At 35.6% G+C, this 21,470-nt stretch overlaps 1 protein-coding gene and 1 long non-coding RNA gene across 2 annotated transcripts in view; one reads left to right on the forward strand and one right to left on the reverse strand.

The window, feature by feature from the left end:
• LOC125238668 (mothers against decapentaplegic homolog 3) overlaps positions 1-21,470 on the reverse strand; it is a 39,853-nt gene that overhangs the window by 1,964 nt on the left and 16,419 nt on the right. Inside the window, exons 9-11 of the mRNA XM_048146060.1 lie at positions 12,524-12,631; positions 2,741-2,885; positions 633-756 (exon numbers count right to left, since the gene is read on the reverse strand). Coding sequence (XP_048002017.1) covers positions 633-756; positions 2,741-2,885; positions 12,524-12,631 — 377 coding nt within the window. The remainder of the gene's footprint in view (positions 1-632; positions 757-2,740; positions 2,886-12,523; positions 12,632-21,470) is intronic.
• Positions 18,668-20,928, forward strand: LOC125238669. Its single transcript, XR_007178459.1, has 4 exons — positions 18,668-18,954; positions 19,265-19,415; positions 19,712-19,841; positions 20,346-20,928. It is a non-coding gene; the product is annotated as an uncharacterized LOC125238669 (long non-coding RNA).

Raw genomic sequence — 21,470 nt, forward strand, 5'->3', positions numbered from 1 at the left:
CGTGACGTCACTCAATTCGATTTCATATAAATTCCATATTAGCAAGTCGTTCAAATTCGTTTTGACAGTTCATAAAAAGAAGCTGATTTGACTAGGAGGCAAGTAGCCTATTGGGGTGTCCCGAATTCTAAAAATGGGCTTAAGCACATGTTTGTGTAGAGAAAAGACAACAACAAACCTTCAAATCAAGAGTGAACAGGCATCTTCTGGGCGAGCCTTAAACAAAGGATACTATAGACTAGACAGCCAAATAATAATACCACTACCGAACGAGATGGTCACATACAAATTATAATAAGTGACAGAGAGCAAAATGTTATTTTTTGTCTTTGTCATAGTTTCACTTTTCCGCCGTTGCCACAAACGAGTTTGTGGCAAACAATAAGGACGTGGCTTGTCAAGCTTATTATCCGCCCAAATTACGTAGGTTGTTTATGGTAAACTGTTAGCCATTTTTAAAGTGATTCTTAAATTCGCTCCATTATTCTATATCTGTCCCTTACGGGTGTACGCTTGCGTCAAGTCTATAGTATCCTTCGTCTGAGGGGCGAGCTCACTCCATCGTAGGCCACGTCTTTGCCTTTGGCTAGTCTGTGGCCAAGAGTAAGCCCATTTATAAAAAAAAGAAGTACCTAGGACATGGAGGAGCAGGGCAGGCGCGGGGAGCCCATCTGCGTGAGCACGCGGTCCAGCCACTGCAGCGGCCCGTTCAGGTGCAGCTCGATCCAGCACGGCGTCGACGTCACCGTCTGCCGTCTGCGACAAACGACCGACGACATTATACCGATTCTAAAATACCCTTGTTCCTCGTAGATAACCAAGTGTGATAACTGGTTTTGTATGAGGAAAAATAATTCTTTTTAGCTAACTGGGTTATGAAAGAGGATTTTTTATTTCTTCGTAGAAAACCATTCTTTTTTGCAGTTTTCTATGAAGGATTTTTTTTCTTCTTTGTTTACCCGGTCATGAAATGAGAATAATTTTTCTCGTAGATAACCATTATTTTTTGCAGGTTTCTATTTTAAGCTTAGAGGAAAAAAAATCTTCGTAGAAAACTGCATAAAATAATGGTTTTCTTTGTGGAAAAAAATCCCAGTTCAAAACCGGGTAAGTCAAGAAGAAAAAAAATCTTTATAGAAAATTGCAAAAAATAATGGTTTTCTATGAGGAAAAAAAACCCATTTCATAACCGGGTAAGCAAAGAAAAAAAATTCTTCGTAGAAAACTGCAAAAAATAATGGTTTTCTATGAAGAAAAAAAATCCTATTTCATAACCCAGTTAGCTAGGAAGAATTATTTTTTCTCATACAAAACCAGTTATCAAACTTGGTTATCTACAAGGAACAAGGGCTAAAATAACATTACACCACCAGTCTGGCCTAGCGGGTAGTGAACTTAATATATTATTAACATAACATAATTCTCTGGCTTCTTCTTTTAGAAATATTTGTACACAGGACTAATTATGTAGTACTTTAATACTTAATGTAAGTTTTAATATTAAAATGTAGGTATATGAGTGAAATGGTTCAATTTTGTTATTTTGAACTCATTGGCACGCTGTGCGACCTGACCGGCCATTTTTATTTATTTATTGTGTCAATATGTGTAAACCTACCCGCAGTCCAGATGGCGCTGATTACCGCCTCGCAATAGTGGGTGCGTTCAGATATGCCGGAAGGGCAGGCCGCATAGCTGCGTTCGTGGCCCACAAACTGGTCTCGCCGGAAGATCAGCGCTGACCCCTAGGGGTCAGCATTTACGCTGAGGCGGGACCATTTCGTGGTAAACACGACATATTTTAGTTTCTTATATTTTTTTTGTAATTATGAATTACTTATGTAAATAATTTATGTGTTTACCATGAATAAACCATTGAATCTGAATCCATTGAATCATTTGTACACGTCCTTAATCTCACCGTGGGACAGTCACTCTGTATAAGAATGTCCTATAAGGTCAGTGCTGGCAAGACCGGCATACTTTATTTATATACGGCATACTTTTATATCAGCATTTTAAGACAAGACCGTCATATGTCTAGTAAATGAGATTGATAACCTTCTTTTTTCAGGTCCAGACAAAAGCAAAGCCGAAACTTAGAATTAAAATTCACCTACCACACCCGTTCAAACTCGACTTATTTCCCATAAAGCCTAAAAAAGGTGCCGGTCTTTGCTTCGGGTCTTAAGTTCCACGCGGAGCTCGATCTGCGCTTGCTAGGTAGCAGTGTGAGGCGGCTAATGTACCTGTATTCGGCGCCCCAGCCCTTGACGAAGGTCACTCTGTCACTCTTGCCAGTTGAAGTGCTTGCTTAGGGTCTAAAGTCCCACGCGGAGCTCGGCCTGTGCTTGCTAGGTAGCAGTGAGGTTAGGGTTGTAAATAGAAAAAAAAACGTTTTTTTTTTCAGAATTGTGAAAAAAAACCGAGCACCATGGTTTTTTTTCTAAATATGTTTTTTTTTTCAGATGAACAAATAATACGACATGTTACTTTTATAAGACCAGAAATTAAAGTAATTTGATTAAATTCGTTTCATAGTTAACATTAAGTCTAAAAAACCGTATAAAAGTATTAACTACTTTGCAAATTTTGAGATTTCGTACTTTAGAAAAAAAACATACTCCAGAAAAAAAAACTGTTTTTTTTTTCACGGTTTTTTTTCAAGCCAGAAAAAAAATCGTTTTTTTGCAACCCTAAGTGAGGTAGCACACTAGCAGGTGAGAGACGACTAGTGTACCTGTATTCGGCGCCCCAGCCCTTGACGAAGCTCATGCGAATCGTGCACATGCGGGTGAGTTGGAACACGGCCTCGAAGCCCTGCGGTACCGACGCGGACAGCAGCGCGGCGAATTCCTGGTTGTTGAAGATCTTTAAGTTGCAACCTGCGACAAATGTACATAAATTAGACATCTTGTTCCATTACCAGTACCGTTGTAAAGTTCGAGGCGAAATTAATAATACTCAGTCCTTAGAAACTACTTAAGATTCCTTTATGTATGTATAAGCTTTATTGTACATAAAGGAAACAAAAGAGACACAGTTACAGAGTCAGTAATATACAATGTAGGCGGACTTATCCCTTAATGGGATCTCTTCCAGTCAACCTTTGAGAAAATGAGTAGAAGCGAATTAACGATGAGTGACCAATTTAATAATGTACAACCACTAAAATAATTAAATGCAAATTTTGTATACACATGGTAACAAATATATACATATACAATTACATTAATACACCAATATATACATATAATAATATCCTCGTGAAAGAAGAAAGAAAGAAAGAAAATATTTATTTGCTTAAACATGGTATTGCATACAGATGTTTAAAGTAATTACTAATTAAATTGTATCACATGCTTAGCCAAAACAAATATGGCATGCAAATTAACTTAAAACTAAAATATATAAATTGTACATAATCATTAATCACACGCAATTCAGAGGTCAATATAAATACATTATAAACACATTTAACTAACAATAATTACATTTAATAAATAATAATACGCAATCGCATTTAATAAGAAAGGTCAAATGAAATTACAAAAAGAAAAACATTAAATAATAGCATTAAAATAGCGTTCCAAAATTAATTTAAATTCATACATTTATATTATCAGAATAGTGCATAAAATCATTCAAAGAATAAAAGCATTTATCTTTTAACCAATTGTGTAATCTGGTAGCAAATAATTTGTCGGGTAATTGTCTTATCTCGTAGGGCAAGTTGTTGTATACAAGAATACTCATTACGTAGCAATTTTTCTTAAATAAGGATGTCTTACATAGTGGCATCTGTAGTTAAAATTCATCCCTTGCTCTTAATCTACTATTAGTTGAAACTACTTTGAAAAACTGTGGAAGTTTGCGTACAAGGCATCCTAATTCTAATATATACATGTCAAATAAGGTTAGCAGTTTCAGTCTCTTAAACAAAGGTCGGCAAGAGTCTCTTGGCTTTACTCCACATACTGCTCTTAAGCACTTTTTTTGAGCTATGAATGCTTTATTGACATCTGTACAGTTGCCCCATATTGATATACCATACCTTAAAACCGATGCAACATAACCATTATAAGCAAGCAATGCTGTCTTTTCTCCAGCGACAGTTCTAAGCTGTTTCAAAGCATAAACAAACCTATCGAGTCTATCGGAGATCAGTCTTACATGATTTTTCCATGTGCAATGTTCATCTAAGGTTATGCCTAAAAATTTCATCTCATTAACTTGCTCAATTTTCTGACTTCTACAGTATAATTGTAGATCCATCGGCTCTGTTTTGTAGTTCCGAAATTGAATATAACATGTTTTTGATACATTCGTTTGCAAGTTGTTTCTGCTTAGCCATGAGTCTATTGTGTCTATTGCATCATTTAGCTTGTTTTCATAAGTATCTGTGGCGTCATCAGCAGGTATTATTACGGCTATATCATCAGCAAACAGGGACATGGGGTACTCTGTTTCTTTAGGGAGGTCGTTTATGTATAAAAGAAACAACAGTGGACCAAGAATACTTCCCTGAGGGACCCCGTACCCGTTGCATCTGTAGTCTGATCGACAAGCGACATTAACATTGAGTTTGTCAAGTCTGTTTAATTCGACACATTGCATACGATTACTCAAGTAGCTCTCGATCCAGCTAAGAGCATTGCCTCTAAGTCCATAATGTTGGCATTTCTTAATCAAGAGTTTATGTTCAACAAAGTCGAATGCTTTAGTCATGTCAAAAAATGTTACCACTACTGGAATTTTGTCATCTATGTATTGAGTGATTCTACGAACAAGTGAGTATGATGCATGAGTGGTCGATTTTTGCTTCTGAAATCCATTTTGTTCTGTAGCAATCACATTGAACTTATTCAGAAATTTTGTTACGCGATTATGAAATGCTCGCTCAAATATCTTGGAAAATATTGGAACTAGTGTTATTGGGCGATAATTTCGTATGTCAGTTTTACTACCCTTTTTGTGAATAGGTTTCACTATGGACTTTTTAAGCCGCTCAGGAAAAGTACCTTCCATGAAGGATAGATTGACTAAATGAGTCAAAATAGGGGAAACTTCTGAAACACATTCCTTGAGGACATAAGTTGCTACATCGTCAAAGCCTGTAGAGTTTGTATTATTTAAGGATTTAATGATCTTCTCTATTTCGTGTACTGTGCATGGCGTTAGAAATATACTATCCCGAAGTCTTTCGACCTTCAATGATGGCCCTTCGCTGTGTTCTTCCGCGTTCACGTTTATGTCAACATTTGTCGAGTCAATCAAGAAATCATTGAACAACTTTGCAATTTCAGACGGGTCCGTAATAGTTTTGGAATCAGACTCAATGGATTCGATTTCTTGTCGGGTAAAATTTCGATCATGCGTATTTTTAATAACATTCCAAACAGCTCTACATTTATTTTTTGACTTTTGTACATATTTGCTGTTAACATTTTTTTTGGATATAATAACGCAAGCTTTCAATAATTTAGAATATGAATTAAACTCTAATCTACTCTGGGTAGTTTTTTCTTTATAATATATTGCTCTTAGTTTTCTTTTCGTTCTACTGGATACTTTGAGTCCTTTTGTTATCCATTTAGGACCGCCGCTATTTGCTTTAATTTTTATTATATTTTCAGGAAAGCAAAGGTTGTAAAATAATGTAAAGGTATCATGAAATCCATTGAAAGCTGTATTTATACTCTTTATGGAAAACTCTTCAGCCCATGAAAGATTAGTTATATAACCTTTAAACTTTTGTATGTTCTCCTTACACATGTCTCGTTTTGTTACATACCAGTAGTCCTGGGTTTTATTTATTGGGATACCTTTTACTGGAAATTCAAGAACTTGACAAGTGTCGTGATCAGATAATAGTAGAGCGGCGAGAGGGTCTCGGGAAAAGTTGATGTGACTGGAGAGTATACTGCTCACAAGTGGTATCGTTGTGATCGGTAGACTTTACTGAGTACGAAATAATGACTTGTCACTTTCTCAGACTGTGGGGGGGTTAACTATGACGTCACAAAGATCGCGGTCCCGGGTTTCAATTTTTTGCCAATTTGTCTAGAACCCCTTATCCAATTTTGAAAAATGAGGTGTCGATTGAAAGCGTATAACATGCTGATTAAGATTTATTATATGTGAAAAGTATAGTTTTGTTAGTTATTTTTTAATTAACAATAATGCAAAAAATACGTTTTTTTTTTACTCTCTTTTTTGATTTTTGTGACTCAAAAAGGCAATGAAAACGGCCACTTAGCTAAAAAATATGTTATATAAATCATTTAACTACATAATTAAGCTATCTGTTGCTTTTTGAATTTCTACGATCGGATAATAAATGAGCAAACTACAACCACATACCTGTAGGCGGGGAGTACCGCTTGACACGCGTTCCCATACATTCGGCGTCTACCAAATTACACCTCGCGCAAAATTCGTTTCAAGCAGATATACCTCTAATCTTATTCATCGTAACCTATCAATATTGATATCATTTGAAAGCACAATTAAAGTACTTTAAAAAACAATGTCAATCATTTTTTTTAAATCAATAATCGCCAGTCTGTGGTGGTTACAAAGGAAAAAAGTGGGTATGCAATTTGACTGGTTTCCTAGGTTTGATACCCTAGACGAGTTTAAAAGGGGAGGTAAAGGTGACATATGGGTTTTTCTCTGGCCTAAAAGCTACACAGAGGGTCAGGGGAGAAAAAACTAGGGTTTAAGTTTAGTTTTAAGTTATTTTTTCCTTTATTTGTTGATTTTATTGTGTTAAATTTTTTTGTAATTTTATCAAGGATACACGTTGGTTTCTTTTGCTAAAAGTTGCCTTTTTTATGAGAAATGTTATGAATTTTATGGCTTTTTCCGATAGAGACTAAAATTAACTTTCAAATAAGGCCACATAGTCATACTTTTACTTATATAATATTAAGGGTATGACTATGTATCAGTAGGCCACATAGTCATACTTTTACTTATATAATATTAAGGGTATGACTATGTATCAGTATGACTATGTGGCCTTATTTGAAAGTTAATTTTAGTCTCTATCGGAAAATGCCATGAAATTCATAACATTTCTCATAAAAAAGGGAATTTTCAGCAAAAGAAACCAATGTGTATCCTTGATAAAATTACAAAAAAATTAAACACAATAAAATCAACAAATAAAAGAAAAAATAACTTAAAACTAAACTTAAACCCTAGTTTTTTTCTCCCTGACCCTCTGTATAGCTTTTAGGCCAGAGAACAACCCATATGTCACCTTTACCTCCCCTTTTAAACTCGTCTAGGGTATCAAACCTAGGAAACCAGTCAAATTGCATACCCACTTTTTTCCTTTGTAACCACCGCAGACTGGCGATTATTGATTTTATGAAAATGATTGACATTGTTTCTTAAAGTACTTTAATTGTACTTTCAAATGATACCAATATTGATAGGTTACGATGAATAAGATTAGAGGTATATCTGCTTGAAACGAATTTTGCGCGAGGTGTAATTTGGTAGACGCCGAATGTATGGGAACGCGTGTCAAGCGGTACTCCCCGCCTACAGGTATGTGGTTGTAGTTTGCTTATTTATTATCCGATCGTAGAAATTTAAAAAGCAACAGATAGCTTAATAATGTAGTTAAATGATTTATATAACATATTTTTTAGCTAAGTGGCCGTTTTCATTGCCTTTTTGAGTCACAAAAATCAAAAAAGAGAGTAAAAAAAAAGTATTTTTTGCATTATTATTAATTAAAAAATAACTAACAAAACTATACTCTTCACATATAATAAATCTTAATCAGCATGTTATACGCTTTCAATCGACACCTCATTTTTCAAAATTGGATAAGGGGTTCTAGACAAATTGGCAAAAAATTGAAACCCGGGACCGCGATCTTTGTGACGTCATAGTTAACCCCCCCACAGTCTGAGAAAGTGACAAGTCATTATTTCGTACTCAGTAAAGTCTACCGATCACAACGATACCACTTGTCAGCAGTATACTCTCCAGTCACATCAAAACTAGACGACTTTTTTCAATTCCGCCGCCTTACTATAATTGAACAGGGAATACGTAGCCCTTAGCATCACTGATGTCACTTGCTATATGGTCTATGCATGATTTTAAGCGTGTTGGTTGATTTATATGCAATGTTAAGTTGAAGTTTTTTAATAATCTTCTGAGCGTATATGATGCAGTATTTTCTTTCAAAATATCAATATTGAAGTCTCCAGTAATTATTATTTTCTTTTTTGTTTTATAGGAGATTTTATGAAGAAGATTCTCTAAGTGTTCGAAAAACAACTGGATTAAGTTATTTTGTGGTATTCTATATATGCAAATAACAATACAATTAAGCGAAGGGATGTCTATACCACAACATTCGAATACTTTTTCTACAGAAAGTTCATTGCATAACGGTAGCGCCTTATAATCAATCCCCTTTCTCAATAGAATACAAGTTCCTCCTCGTTTTTTCTCGGCCCTGCAGAAGCTAGAAGCCAAGTTATAATTTTTTAAATGAATACTTTTTTCGCTACCGCGTTTTACAAAAGTTTCAGTCATACACAGTATGTCGATCAACATATCATTCCCTGCAAATTCTGCTAGGCACAATTCCAAACTATGGAGCTTCGATAAAATTCCTTGTATATTTTGATGTAGTAATCTTATTGGTAATTTGTCCCGACATTGATTTAAAGGTTTACTTTCGAAAAAACAATGACCTTTCAAGAAGTGACATGTTATTTTCTTCGTTAATTTGGAGAAGAAAATTTCTTAAGTCTTTAAGTATAGCCTTAAAACCACTGTTATTAAGACGCCCCGTTTGCTGAGAAAACATTACACTGTCATAGGTCAGATTACGGTTACTGTCAAATATATAAGCATATTCATACTTATACACATCTTGATATAGTAATTCACTAAACAATTCTACTCTTCTGTTATACATATTACTAAAATTTCCACAGTTAAAAGTGGGTATACAAATTATTATATTGGTATGAGTGACTTTTTCTAATGACTTTCTTATGGATAATACAAGGTTTTCATAATTTTTTGTTACTAAAAAGTCTTGCTCGCCTATGAATATAATACAATGGTCATTCATTGTAAAATTGATCAACTTATTATCTAGGTTACATAAGAGATGTTCTATATCTGCACCTGGAGAAAGGTAATGACATAGTTCATAATCGGAGCCTAAAAAGTGTTCAGTGTTATTGAGAACTTTGTTATATTTGTTAGAACTTAACATACAGATTTTTTGTTTCACGATTTTTTCTTCATTCTGCACTGTTGGTGTAGTCGAATGTCGGTTGTTAGGAGATATCGCTGCTTCTTCCGCTTCTGATTCGTACGCTCTAGAATCATGTGAATGTTCAAGTGAATTGGTTTCTTTATTTAAACTTTTGTCTTGCTGACTCGGTTGCTGATTTTTCTTTCTCGATTTCTTCTTCTTCTGCGTAGTTGTATCTTTGTGGAGATGTTTAGTTTTTGCAGGCGTTTTCTTTATACTAGGTGATGTACTTTCAGTAAGTAATTTTTTGTAAGTATTTATCAGCTTCATTTTTTCTTCAATTTGTTTATTGAGAGTCGTAACTTCCGTATTGAGGCGGTCTATTTCCGAGTGTGCGCTAGCAAGTTGCGTTGATAATATGGTGACTTGGTTACTTAATTCGTCTATGTTGTATTCACTTGCAATATTGGGTAGGCTCCGTGAAGTTGTGTCACGAATTTCAGACGTCTCCGAAAGTGTATCTGTTTCTGATTCGGTCTGCTCATCTGAAGACTCTGATGTGGGTTTGTTTTCTTTGACCGGGGTTTGAATATGTTTTGACTTACTCATAATTACTTTAGTTAATGTCTGCTGTGTGCTAGAAATAGTATTTTTAGCGTTTGCAATAGGTGAAGCTGTATTTCGCATGCTGCTGTTTAGAGTTGAGTTTGCGTGATTGGAATGAATCTCGTCACAGTCTGATAAATTGTCTAGGTCGAGCGATGTGGCTGTAGGCAATATTACCATATCGCTAGATGTACAAGAGTTTTCAGGGACTTTTCCGTCGGTCTTAGTATTTTCAGAAATTTCAGGTAATAAAACTTTAGTCGCAGTGCTCGGTTCGGACTTGTCTTTACTATTTTTGTCATTATTAATTTACATAGTGTTAGCTTTTTGGCGTGATGCGATTTTATTTACTGGTTTTCTTACACACATTCTGCATTTCCAGTTTTTTTTATCTTCCTTTGTCATCAGATCAAATAATCGCCGAGTAAGTATAGCGCAAGGTAAGTCATAATAATTTTGACATATTTCGCATTTAATAATTTCGCCATTCTTTATAATTTTATCGCATTTTGAACATGAAATATGCTTTACATTAGACGGCGACATTGTTTTTTTTTTTCCAAATAGGACATCAATTTATTTACTATAATCGATACTAAAAATCGATCGAGAATCGATTTTTGTGATCTAGTTTCTGAACGCAATCGGTTTTTTTTGTGCTGGTAACTTTTTTTTTTTTTTTGCTCCTGAGGTTGGCAGTAGTGCAATCCTGTCAGGCCTCTCGCCCAATCATAGGATAATGTGACATATAAATGCAGTTTGTTGATAGATTTCAAACATAAACGGTAGTTTGTTTATTCTTACCAATATAAGATTCTGCTACAATCCGTTTTAAATTGACGATTGGTTGTTATTTTCTGAAGTCCTTTTATTTCTACAACTTTCTTGTGCACTTATACTGATCTTCATATAACTTTACATATTTTTAATAAATAAAAACTCGTAGAGATCTGAATACAAGTGTTTGCTAGCCTGGGGTTGCCAGCATCTCTCGTGGCGCCCAATGTACTTTCTAAGGTACATAATGGTTTCAATGGAATTTTAACTTTCATGTAAACAAATAAAATATAATTTCTTCTGTACAATTTTTCGAACAAATGAAATTGAATTCAATTTCAAGTACAATAAGAATCAAAATTCCCTAGCAAAAATTTTATATGGTGGGCGCTACGAGGATATAATAATAAATAAACAAATAAATAGGTTATAAATAGGTTTTTTATAATGTGTTTATATGTTTTATATTGTTTTGTAAGTGTTTTATTTTATTTTACTTTTATACTCATATTGTAAAAAACCTAATCTAAGAAAAGAAATAAATAAAGGATAAAATAAACAAATACTCATAAAATATATATTTATATAGGTACTTAGACCAAAAAGTATATGGAAAAATCAATCAATTCAGGGGAAAAAATCACTACATGGATGGGACTTGAATTCACTCTGGATTGATAGATATTATGATAGGTAGATGACGCTAGGGGTACCATTGATCCATATACATACATAGTAGAAAGATTCGCTGACTAGGGACGAGCTTTTGGTGGCTCAGTTGGTAGAGCCCTGGAGTATCAATCCAGAAGCCGTGAGTTCAAGTCCCCATTAGTGATTTTTTTCCCTGAAATACATTCTGAGCTTATAATATTTTAGTAATACATATCAAACAAATTTCGACGATTTCGTAAGCATTTTGGGAGAAAACTTAACATTCATTAAAGAAAATTGAAGCAAGGACCTACTTTCGTGACGGATCATGCGAAAACTATAAGTGCTAGCACTAAAGTGTTAATGAGAGATTTGTAGCAAATTTATTAAGGATTACCTCGTTTCTATACGCCTTTTCTGTATCATCAACGGTTTTGTCAGAAATTGAGAAAAACCTAATTTTCGGCTCTTTGAGGGAGGGTAGAGGGTGACGCAGAGGAGGGAGGGGTGGGGAGGGTTGATGAAAAATAACTTCGGTCTATAACGTACCTATCCCAATTTAAAAAAAATCTTCCATTAATTATGCCGTAATTTTAGCTAATTTCCCCGTATTATAACTATGCCTATACAAATAACCAGCATTTACTGATGTATGGAGTTACAACTCTTCCCTTACTTATTCCTCTATGATTCGGTTACGCACACAGGGGAGCCACTTATGCGTCGCCGACGTTTGAGTGTGTGTGAGTTAAGTGTTAACAGTAGCACAGTATAATAAAGAGTACTATCGTACAGTATGGCCACTCCCGCTCCCCGCTGAAAGTGTCGCCCACCCCCTCTCGGTTCATCATCATCATCATCATATCAGCCTTTTATCGCCCACTGCTGAGCATAGGCCTCTCTTCTAGTACGCCACTTCTCCCGGTCCTGGGCTAATCTCATCCAGTTGTGACCCGCAGTTTTTCGGATGTCGTCGACCCAACGAGCCAACGGATGCCAGGCACTTCTTCTATTTGTTAGCGGCCACCATTCCGTTAACATTTTGGTCCACCTGCCATCACTCTCTCTCGGTTACCTCACAGTTACCGCCTGTCAAAATCGCGAACAGTCGACCTGTCATATTTCACTCATACAAGCATAGTACGCGTTCACCTACACGAGCTTAGACTGTGTGCTAGGAACGCGCCCCTTTCATACATTTGATCGTCAGTGTCCGAGGTGTGACAGTAGAGTGGCGTAATAACGTACCGGGGGGGATCTTGCAGACGGTGGCGGGGTGCCAGCCGTAGCGCTGGTTGCAGTTGGGGCTCTGCACGAAGATGGAAGAGTCGCTCAGGCACTCGGCGAACACTTCACCTGCAAACAATACATTTTACATTAGATACTCACTACACAATACCATCCATACTAATAGGCTAGTTTCCTACTAGTCAAATCAGCTTCTTTTTATGAACTGTCAACACGATTTGCTAATATGGAATTACTATGAAATACTGAGGAGTGACGTCTCGGTCAATTCATTTACTTTATATCTTTCTCTTTGACTTATTAAATATAAATTATGTTTAAAAATAACTACTGTCCATATTTTTCTTCTAATTATGTGGTGCTTTATTTCATGCACTGCATAAAATATTTTATTTTAAGTGTAGGAAACTAGCCTATATTATAAATGGGAAAGTGTGTGTGTCTGTTTGTTTGTCCGTCTTTCGCGGCAAAACGGAGCGGCGAATTGTGATTTTTGAAGTGGAGATAGTTGAAGGGATGGGAAGTGACATAGGCTACTTTTTGTCTCTTTCTAACGCGAGCGAAGCCGCGGGCAAAAGCTAGTGCCATATAATAGGCTACTGATGATTTTCTATTGAGTATTTGACATAAAAAAAAAACAATATTTACAGATTTGGGTATAAAAAGTGTATTTTGACTACGTATTTTCGATTAAAAGTATGTGTAATTTTTTATTTATTTTGGCCACCGAAAACGCTGTCAGCGATGAAGTGACGTCATCGAATTCGAACCTTGCTGCATGTCAAAACAATCACTGACATATTGTACTTTATGCCTTCATACTTCAGACAGAAAATGTTGTTTTCGAATAGAATGACCTGATGCACAGATAATCTATAGATTAACATGACTGTGTTGTTTTCGTTTGATTTCGTAAAAGTATACTTTAAAAATATTTTTTGTTGTTTTTAAGTCATAATAAAATATGGTAATATTTTATTTCGGGTAATTGGACACACGGTGTTTTCACTCAAAGGAAATAGTAAATCCGATGTACTTTGGATATACTTGCAAGGACCATTTAATACTAGACTGATATAGCCCATACTTTAAAAAAGCGTACCCCTGTAAAAAAGCTTAATTTTTGCTTTAAAACTAGATGGCGTTGTTTCGTAACCCGGGAGTGGAAAAAAACATATTTTCACCCATATTTTTACTTGTTTTTATATTATATTATGAATAACTATCAAAAAACTTTATTTTAATATCAAAATATTGGTTCAAAACACAATTTTTACAAATTATATTTTTTGGTCGTCCTCGACGTAGTTGTGATCGCTTCGCTGGCTAAGTTTGTTCGCAAGTTGTCTAATTATTGCCAAATAAAATGACTAGATGACGTTGGTGGACTAGGAAAATGTCACATCCGTTTCGTTGTTCATTAATATAACATACTTAGTGATAATAAACCTATATGTTGAACTCAAATACGTTCAACAAAACGCAATCATTGTGCCAACAGATGTGACATCCATGTCACATCACAAATGTCATTGTATGATTTATTGAATATTCATAATATGGATATTAAATATTTTAGAATCGCAGCAGCAATGCGAGTAGAGATACAGAATTAATAACGGTATAAATTAATAATTGTATGACCAATAACCTCATACATAAATTTACCAGTTTAGGTGACAGAAGGCGAATCCAATTTGTAAACATTAAATGTGCTAAGGAAAATAATCTTTCCGATTTTCAACGAGACACGGCTGAAGGGGCGAGCTGGTTTCGACTGCGCCCATGCATCTCAATTGTCCAGAAAGTTCATTCGAAGATCATTTTGCTTATAATAATCTGAGTAATCACAGTGAACGGTTTGACAGTATTTCAGCTAACAAGTAGAGAGACTTGCTAGCTTCATCGGTCAGGCTTCGTCTTGGACACAACGCGGATAGTTCAGCGTTTCTTGTATGTCACTCCGAGCACCCTTAACCATTGGCAGCGTAGGCCATGCACTGGCCGACTAGGTGTGGCACTTTGGATTACGTATTTATAATAAATTAATGATAGTTTGTATTGTTTTGGTAATATATTTTCTACTCGTATACTACTCGTTTGGTACTCGTATAAACCTAAACTGAGATAATAAATGAATAAAAAGAAATAATTAGTGAAACTCTGACATAAGTAATAATTAATGAGACTAAATGCGTTTTCACATTATCCGATCCGATATCGGATGTAGGACTGATACCCCATACATTACAGACGCTATCTTGGATTTTTTCCATTTAAATCCTTCCGACATCCGATATCGGATCGGATAATGTGAAAACGGTCTAAGTACGCGTAAAAACCGCCGCTCATAGTAGTCGACTCATCCAACGCGTACTTGCTCGTACGCCTATCACCCACTTCGCTCGCGTTAAATTCGAAAATCGCGCCAACACTTTATGGAAAAAGGGGGATTTTCGACAAAAACTAGCCAATAAGATTTCAGACATTCAAAAATCTTCAATAATACTCAACTGTTTCGGTCGCACGTTTTCGTTTAAATATGGATACGATTAGTGTGACAGACGGTCATTTATAATATTAGATTGATTGTCAACATGATATCTATCATAAACACTTCGAAATGGCCTCATTAAAATCTAAATTTTAAATATATTGAAAGTAATATTACTAATCATTGACGTCACGCTCAAAATGAAAGAGATAGAAAATTTGACAGTATGGTACTCTTTTGCATGATTGTCATAATTCAAAATAAGAACAATGGCTTGCGTTGTAAACAGGGACTGAAACATGACACGAGCCCCTAGCGTCATCTATATAGTTTTCACTGTATCACTTGTAATGCCGTTGAACTACCGCGTGCGTATTTTAAAAAAAAAACGACATTTTTATTCAAATGACACTCTTAGTGACATCTAGCGACATAGATTTACGGCTGCCAACGGGGTACGGTATTTAGTATGGGTATTTAGTATGGACTCTGCTGGTCCTTTTTTTATAATCGTCCTTGAACGTAAATATTGTGATGATAATTAGAAAACAGTGATTCTTTTTTCCCATACAAATTGTTCCTACCTGACAACTTGACAATGACGTGACGTTAATGACAGGTGCGTTCCAAACTTACATTAATGACGGATGAGTTCCAAACGCATTGTGATTTTATTAATTTATCTTGGCAAAATAATGTGAAAATTAGTAATTATTCCGTTAAAGAAATAAGGAATGGCAAAATAATGTGAAAATTAGTAATTATTCCGTTAAAGAAATAAGAAATAATACTAAATCGGAACGCACACGTCTGTTACAGCTATTTTAAGTAGTCTATGAAGTTGTCATTGTCAAATTGCTTGCCAGATTTATAAATTTTCTCTAATAGCTGTAATATAACAGACGGTTAGATTTGGTTCGGGCCGGACCGGTCGGATTTGGTCCGCGTGCTCTACAGACGGCCGGATATGGTTCGGAGCGAATTAAATCCGCTGTCCGACTCGAACTAAATCTGACAGTTTGTTACAGCTATTAATTTTATACTTCACAAAAGTAGTGATGAACCGGTACCATCGCAAATAAATAGTTACATTCGCTCCGTGCAAAACTTAGGCGAAGGAAACCGAAACGATCACAATCCTCAAGATCTCTACACACATGGCGATCGGTTGCTCGATTAGAGTGAGATAGAGCGATAGAGTGAGGCAATACATGTTTCTCCTTCTCTACCTATTGCTCCATCTCACTCTAATCGTGCAACAAGTAGTTGATTAGGTGGATGTCACACTAGCTCCGATTCGCATCGCACAACCGGAGCCAGTGTATCATCCACCTTAATATGTAGCGGCCAGGTAATGCGGCTAAAAAATATTGCTTGAAATGAAATGAATGAGAATGAGCTGTCATAACAGAAAAAAAATCTGTTAGACGTTGTCAACTGTTATTGCTGTGATTTTAGTAGGGGGAAATTAGCTAAAATTACGGCATAATTAATGGAAGGTTTTTTTAAATTGAAATATGTACGTTATAGACTGAAGTTATTTTTCATCAACCCTCCCCAATCCTCCCCCCTCTGCGTCACCCCCCTTAAAGTGCCGAAAATGCGGTTTTTCTCGATTTCTGACAAAACTGTTGAAGATACAGAAAAAGCGCGTAGGAACGAAGTAATCCTTAATAAATTTACTACAAATCATTCATTAACACTTTGGTTCTAGCACTTATAGTTTTCGCGTGATCCGTCACGAAAGTTGGTCCTTTGCTGCAATTTTCTTTATTGAATGTTAAGTTTTCGCCCAAATGCTTACGAAATCGTCGAAATTTGTTTGATATGACTAAAATATTGTAACACATGACTAAAATAAAATTAAGGGGGAAAAATCACTACCATGAGTGGAATTTCCAATATGTCTTGGAATTCCAATAACTATTTAAGACGTAATATTTTCACAGTAGTAGTCGCTAGGAGTACCATTGATCCATATAGTATATCGATGACTGGGGATGAGCTTTTGGTAGCTGTTGGTAGAGCCCTGGAGTTTCAATCCAGAAGCCGTGAGTTCAAGTTCCACCCATGGTAGTGATTTTTTCCCCCTGAAATTCATTTTCTGTTTATAATATTTTAGTAATATCAAACAGATTTCGTAAGCAATTTGGGAGAAAACTTAACATTCACTAAAGAAAATTGCAGCAAAGGACCAACTTTCGTGATGGATCACGCGAAAACTGTAAGTGCTAGAACCAAAGTTTCAATGAATGATTTGTAGTAAATTTATTAAGGATTACTTTGTTTCTACACGCTTTTTCTGTATCTTCAACTGTTTTGTTAGAAATCGCGAAAAACCGCATTTTCGGCTATTTAAGGGGGGAAGAGGGGTGACGCAGAGGGGGGAGAGATGGGGAGGGTTGATGAAAAATAACTTCGGCCTATAATGTACATATCCCAATCAAAAAAAATCTTCCATTAATTATGCCAATATTTTCATACATAACTTTCCAGAAGCAACGTACATACTATTTGTGTTTTGAGATAAAATAAAAATAGTATATTTTTGTAGTTGGAATAAACTAGCTTAAATGGTGTATTTTAAATGAATGGTAAAAAAACTCCAAATTGATTTCAAAAGCAATTTAAAGTATTACAGTTAGTAACTAAAACAACGCAATAACCGGATGATTGCCACAAGAGGAAAAAGGTAAGTCATCTTATCTCTTCAATAGGTATGTGCATAGCCGGGCACCGTTAATCAAATATTTAACTTCGATAATCGTTAATCCGTTACTAAAAAAGTTAACTTAGTTAATCGTTAATGCGATACATTTCAACAAATTTAACGTAAGTTAAAGTTAATCGATAATCCGTTAACGCGTGACAAAAAAATATTTTTACTGTAGGTATATATTTAGTTGTATCAGTAATCCACTATAATGTATTATATTACTGTAAAAGCCCGAATTACAGCAAGCCTATTGAACTCTAGGCTACATGTGGAAGGCAGTGATTGCCTGAGCTACTGCCAAGAACTGTGTCAGGAGAGCTGCAAGATCACAGCAGGCGGAAGCCGGGTAGAAGCTAGGGAAGAGAATGTGGTCTTAAATTGGGCTCGAATTTGCTGCCCTGTCACTAGAACCACAGTATAATCTAGAACAGTTGCCATGGTAAAACTTAGGATTCATCGAATCAACGTTGGTAAAAGCGAACCCATGTGAACAACAATTCTTTAGGTAATATTTGGGCTTTTGGCGATCAAAATCGGTAAAAGCTGGGATTTACCGGTTAAATCCTAGGATTTTCCGTACTTCGGACTTTTACAGTAGCGTGTTTTTCGCGGCGCTGCCCTGCTAAATTAACGATTAACGGACTCGGAGAAATTTAACGGAAGTTAACGAGTCCGTTAACATTTTTTAGAGTTAACTTAAAAGTTAATCCGTTAATCGAAATGTTAACTTCGTTAATTAACGATTAACGGATTAACGAGTTAATGCCCAGCTATGGGTATGTGTATATTAAATAGGTACGCTATAATGTAATTAATGATGTAGCTACTTAATTGTGTCAAGTAAAAATGGTCACTTCTTTGCCTTGCCCTATGTTTTGCGCCTCCAAGTATAAGGCGATACGAAGTACGCCGGGCAGCTAGTAGTTTATAAAAATTACCACTTGCTCCAAATTTGCTCGCATTCAGTATGTATTTTCGCAAATCTATGAAGTTCCAATAAGACCTATCAAAATACAATCTGTATGTTTTTTTTTCAGGATTAGATAATATGATTCTTCACCAATGACCCAATCCAATTATTGAGCCTGACTGGTTTCTTCTTCTAATGGCAGTGATGTGTTAGCAATGGAAAACTGTGTCATACTCACTTTAAGAAAAAATATAATACTTCAAGCGGAAGGCTCCGTTTTACCCATTTCTCTATTGAGGTCTTGGGGTATGGTAAGTTTTAGCTTTTAAATTTAAGATGTTACAATAATAATTTAACATTTGATGACTGGTCTGGCCTATCAGGTGTTAATCCTACCTGCAAAGCTGCGGTCCTGGATTCAAATCCCGGTATTGGTATTTATTTGTGTGAGCATAGATTTTTGTTCTTATGTCTAGTCTGTTCCGAAAGAGAAGAGTCGTGGAGCATTCATTTATTTTTTTAATTTATAGCTTTAATTGAATATACTTTATTATATGATTTATATGGTTGTCTAATATTTCGGAATTAAATTGAATATATTTATATGTATATTTTTTTCAGGAATTGATAAGCAAACCACATTGCTGCAATTTCCAATCAATGTTCAAGAACCAATGCAAGATGATCAAGTACCCAGAGCCCCTTTGAGGAACATCACCAATCAGTACCCACAGGGCGGCTACTAATCTCAGATCTCAGCCGTCAGCTTCAGGTCAGTCAAATGTAGTTGATTCTATATAGTAGTATCAATAATATATTATGTATTCACTTTGACAAAAAATAGAATACTTCATCTGGAAGACTAGACTCGACTTGGTCAGTGCTATTGCAATTCCAGCAATCACGCTGAAAAAGTGGAAAAATTGTTTTTATTAGGGTACATTAGGGTAATATTTACCCGTTGCCTCTTACATTTACCTAGTTATATTCAATTCTTATAACATTACTGTTTAAGTACTAATATTTCAGCATTAAATTAGTTAAATATATTATGTATATGTATTTCAGGAATTGATAAGCAAGCAAACCGCATCGCTGCAATTTGCTAGCAATATTCAAGAACCGATGCAAGATGATCAAATACCCAGAGCCCCTTTGAGGAACATCACTGATGTCAGTTCTCAGCCGTCAACTTCAGGTCAGTTGAAATAAGTTTATTCTATATAGTAATATCAATAACATAATGTGTATTTTTCATCACATTTGCTGCTAAAAGGTCTTCTTGCATCTACGTGTACTGAACGAGTACTACATCATACCATTTTATTCCTAAAAGAGGGATAAGAAAAATAAATACCATCATGTCAAGCATTTTCGTTGCACTGAGAGAATTTGACTATTAAGCTATAGGTACCTACACAGTATAGAAACAGTCTCGTGTCTATAATTCACTCCAGGTTGTCCTTATCAATATCACCCTAGCCTCCCCTGTTGCACAATGCACTATTTTAATATGGACGATAAAGCCCAGAAACATATTTAAAGTTTTGGATGACGTTAAGTTATTTTAGTCACACTTGTACATCAAATGTATGTAATGTATATGAAATATCTAGTACCGTATTTAAGTTTTTTATATTTTTAACTCCACACGACTGCCTAGTGATATCTAACAGCTCCTATATTACAGAATTTATTTCAGGTCACGCGCCACGACACATACCCCGATTTTTCACGGAAGCTAGCAGTTTGGCCAAACAAATAAAAAACCTTACTGAGACAAAAGAAAAATATTCTGTAAGATTAAAAAAAAGCTTATGTGTCTATCCACAAACACATCTTTTCAAAAGGCTATTAGGAGTTTCATCGTTGAACATCTTCTCTTCACCACACCCACACACACTCTCTCTCTCTCTCTTTCTTGATTCTTTGAACTAATAAGAAAGGTCCATTTTATTCATAAGAGTGCAAAGTAATTTGATTCAAATTTTAAATTGAAGTTCTAAACTGCTGGTAGAATGTACCTTTTAGTAATGATTTTGAATTGGAAATGTTTATTTAATTGTTGAAATGTTTTTTTACAGTTCGTTTATTGCTCGTGTTGGTGTGGTGAAAATTGTCGGTAGGAAACACTGCGCTTGAAATAATTAAGACGCATTAGGAGAAGTAATTCTCTAAACGCTTTCGACTAGTTCTTTCCTGGTTTTTGAAGCTAAGTAGTATCACCACCAATTACGTAACTATAAAACATATTTTAAAATAAATTATTAAAAACTATTCCCCTGCTTCATTGTTTTATTATATTCCTGATTTCCTACTGGTCTAGGCATTGTGTGAACTTCTGTAGCAGTTTCCTGGTGAGAAATGCATTGAAGGTTCACACATGATAACTGTAATCGGGTTCTGTTTGCTCAGACTCAGGCTAAATTCAGAGGAACGCGCGGCAACGCGCGATTTTTCGCCGCCCGCGCGGTAAAAAATTGTTACAAAATCAAATGTGCTGTTTACATGACCGATCACAAGCGGCAACGCGCGGTCATGTACACAACGCCATTAATTTTGTTACAATCTTAAACCGCGCGGTGAGAAAATCGCGCATCGCCGCGTGTTCATCTGAACATAGCCTCAGAATGCAAAACATCAATCCTATTTAAAAAGCCCGCCGTAAATATGTGGCGTTCCATGTCTAAAGGACCCACATGCTTAATATGCTATAAGGTACCTGCAGGCGTGGAAAGTCACATGAAAAGTTGCGGGAAATTAACAATAGATGGCGCTGCAATCGAAAATCGTGACTGATAACTCTATACCATTCTATTCAATATAC

This window comes from Leguminivora glycinivorella, chromosome 24 (assembly GCF_023078275.1).
Source record: "Leguminivora glycinivorella isolate SPB_JAAS2020 chromosome 24, LegGlyc_1.1, whole genome shotgun sequence".
NCBI classification, from domain to species: Eukaryota; Metazoa; Arthropoda; class Insecta; order Lepidoptera; family Tortricidae; genus Leguminivora; species Leguminivora glycinivorella.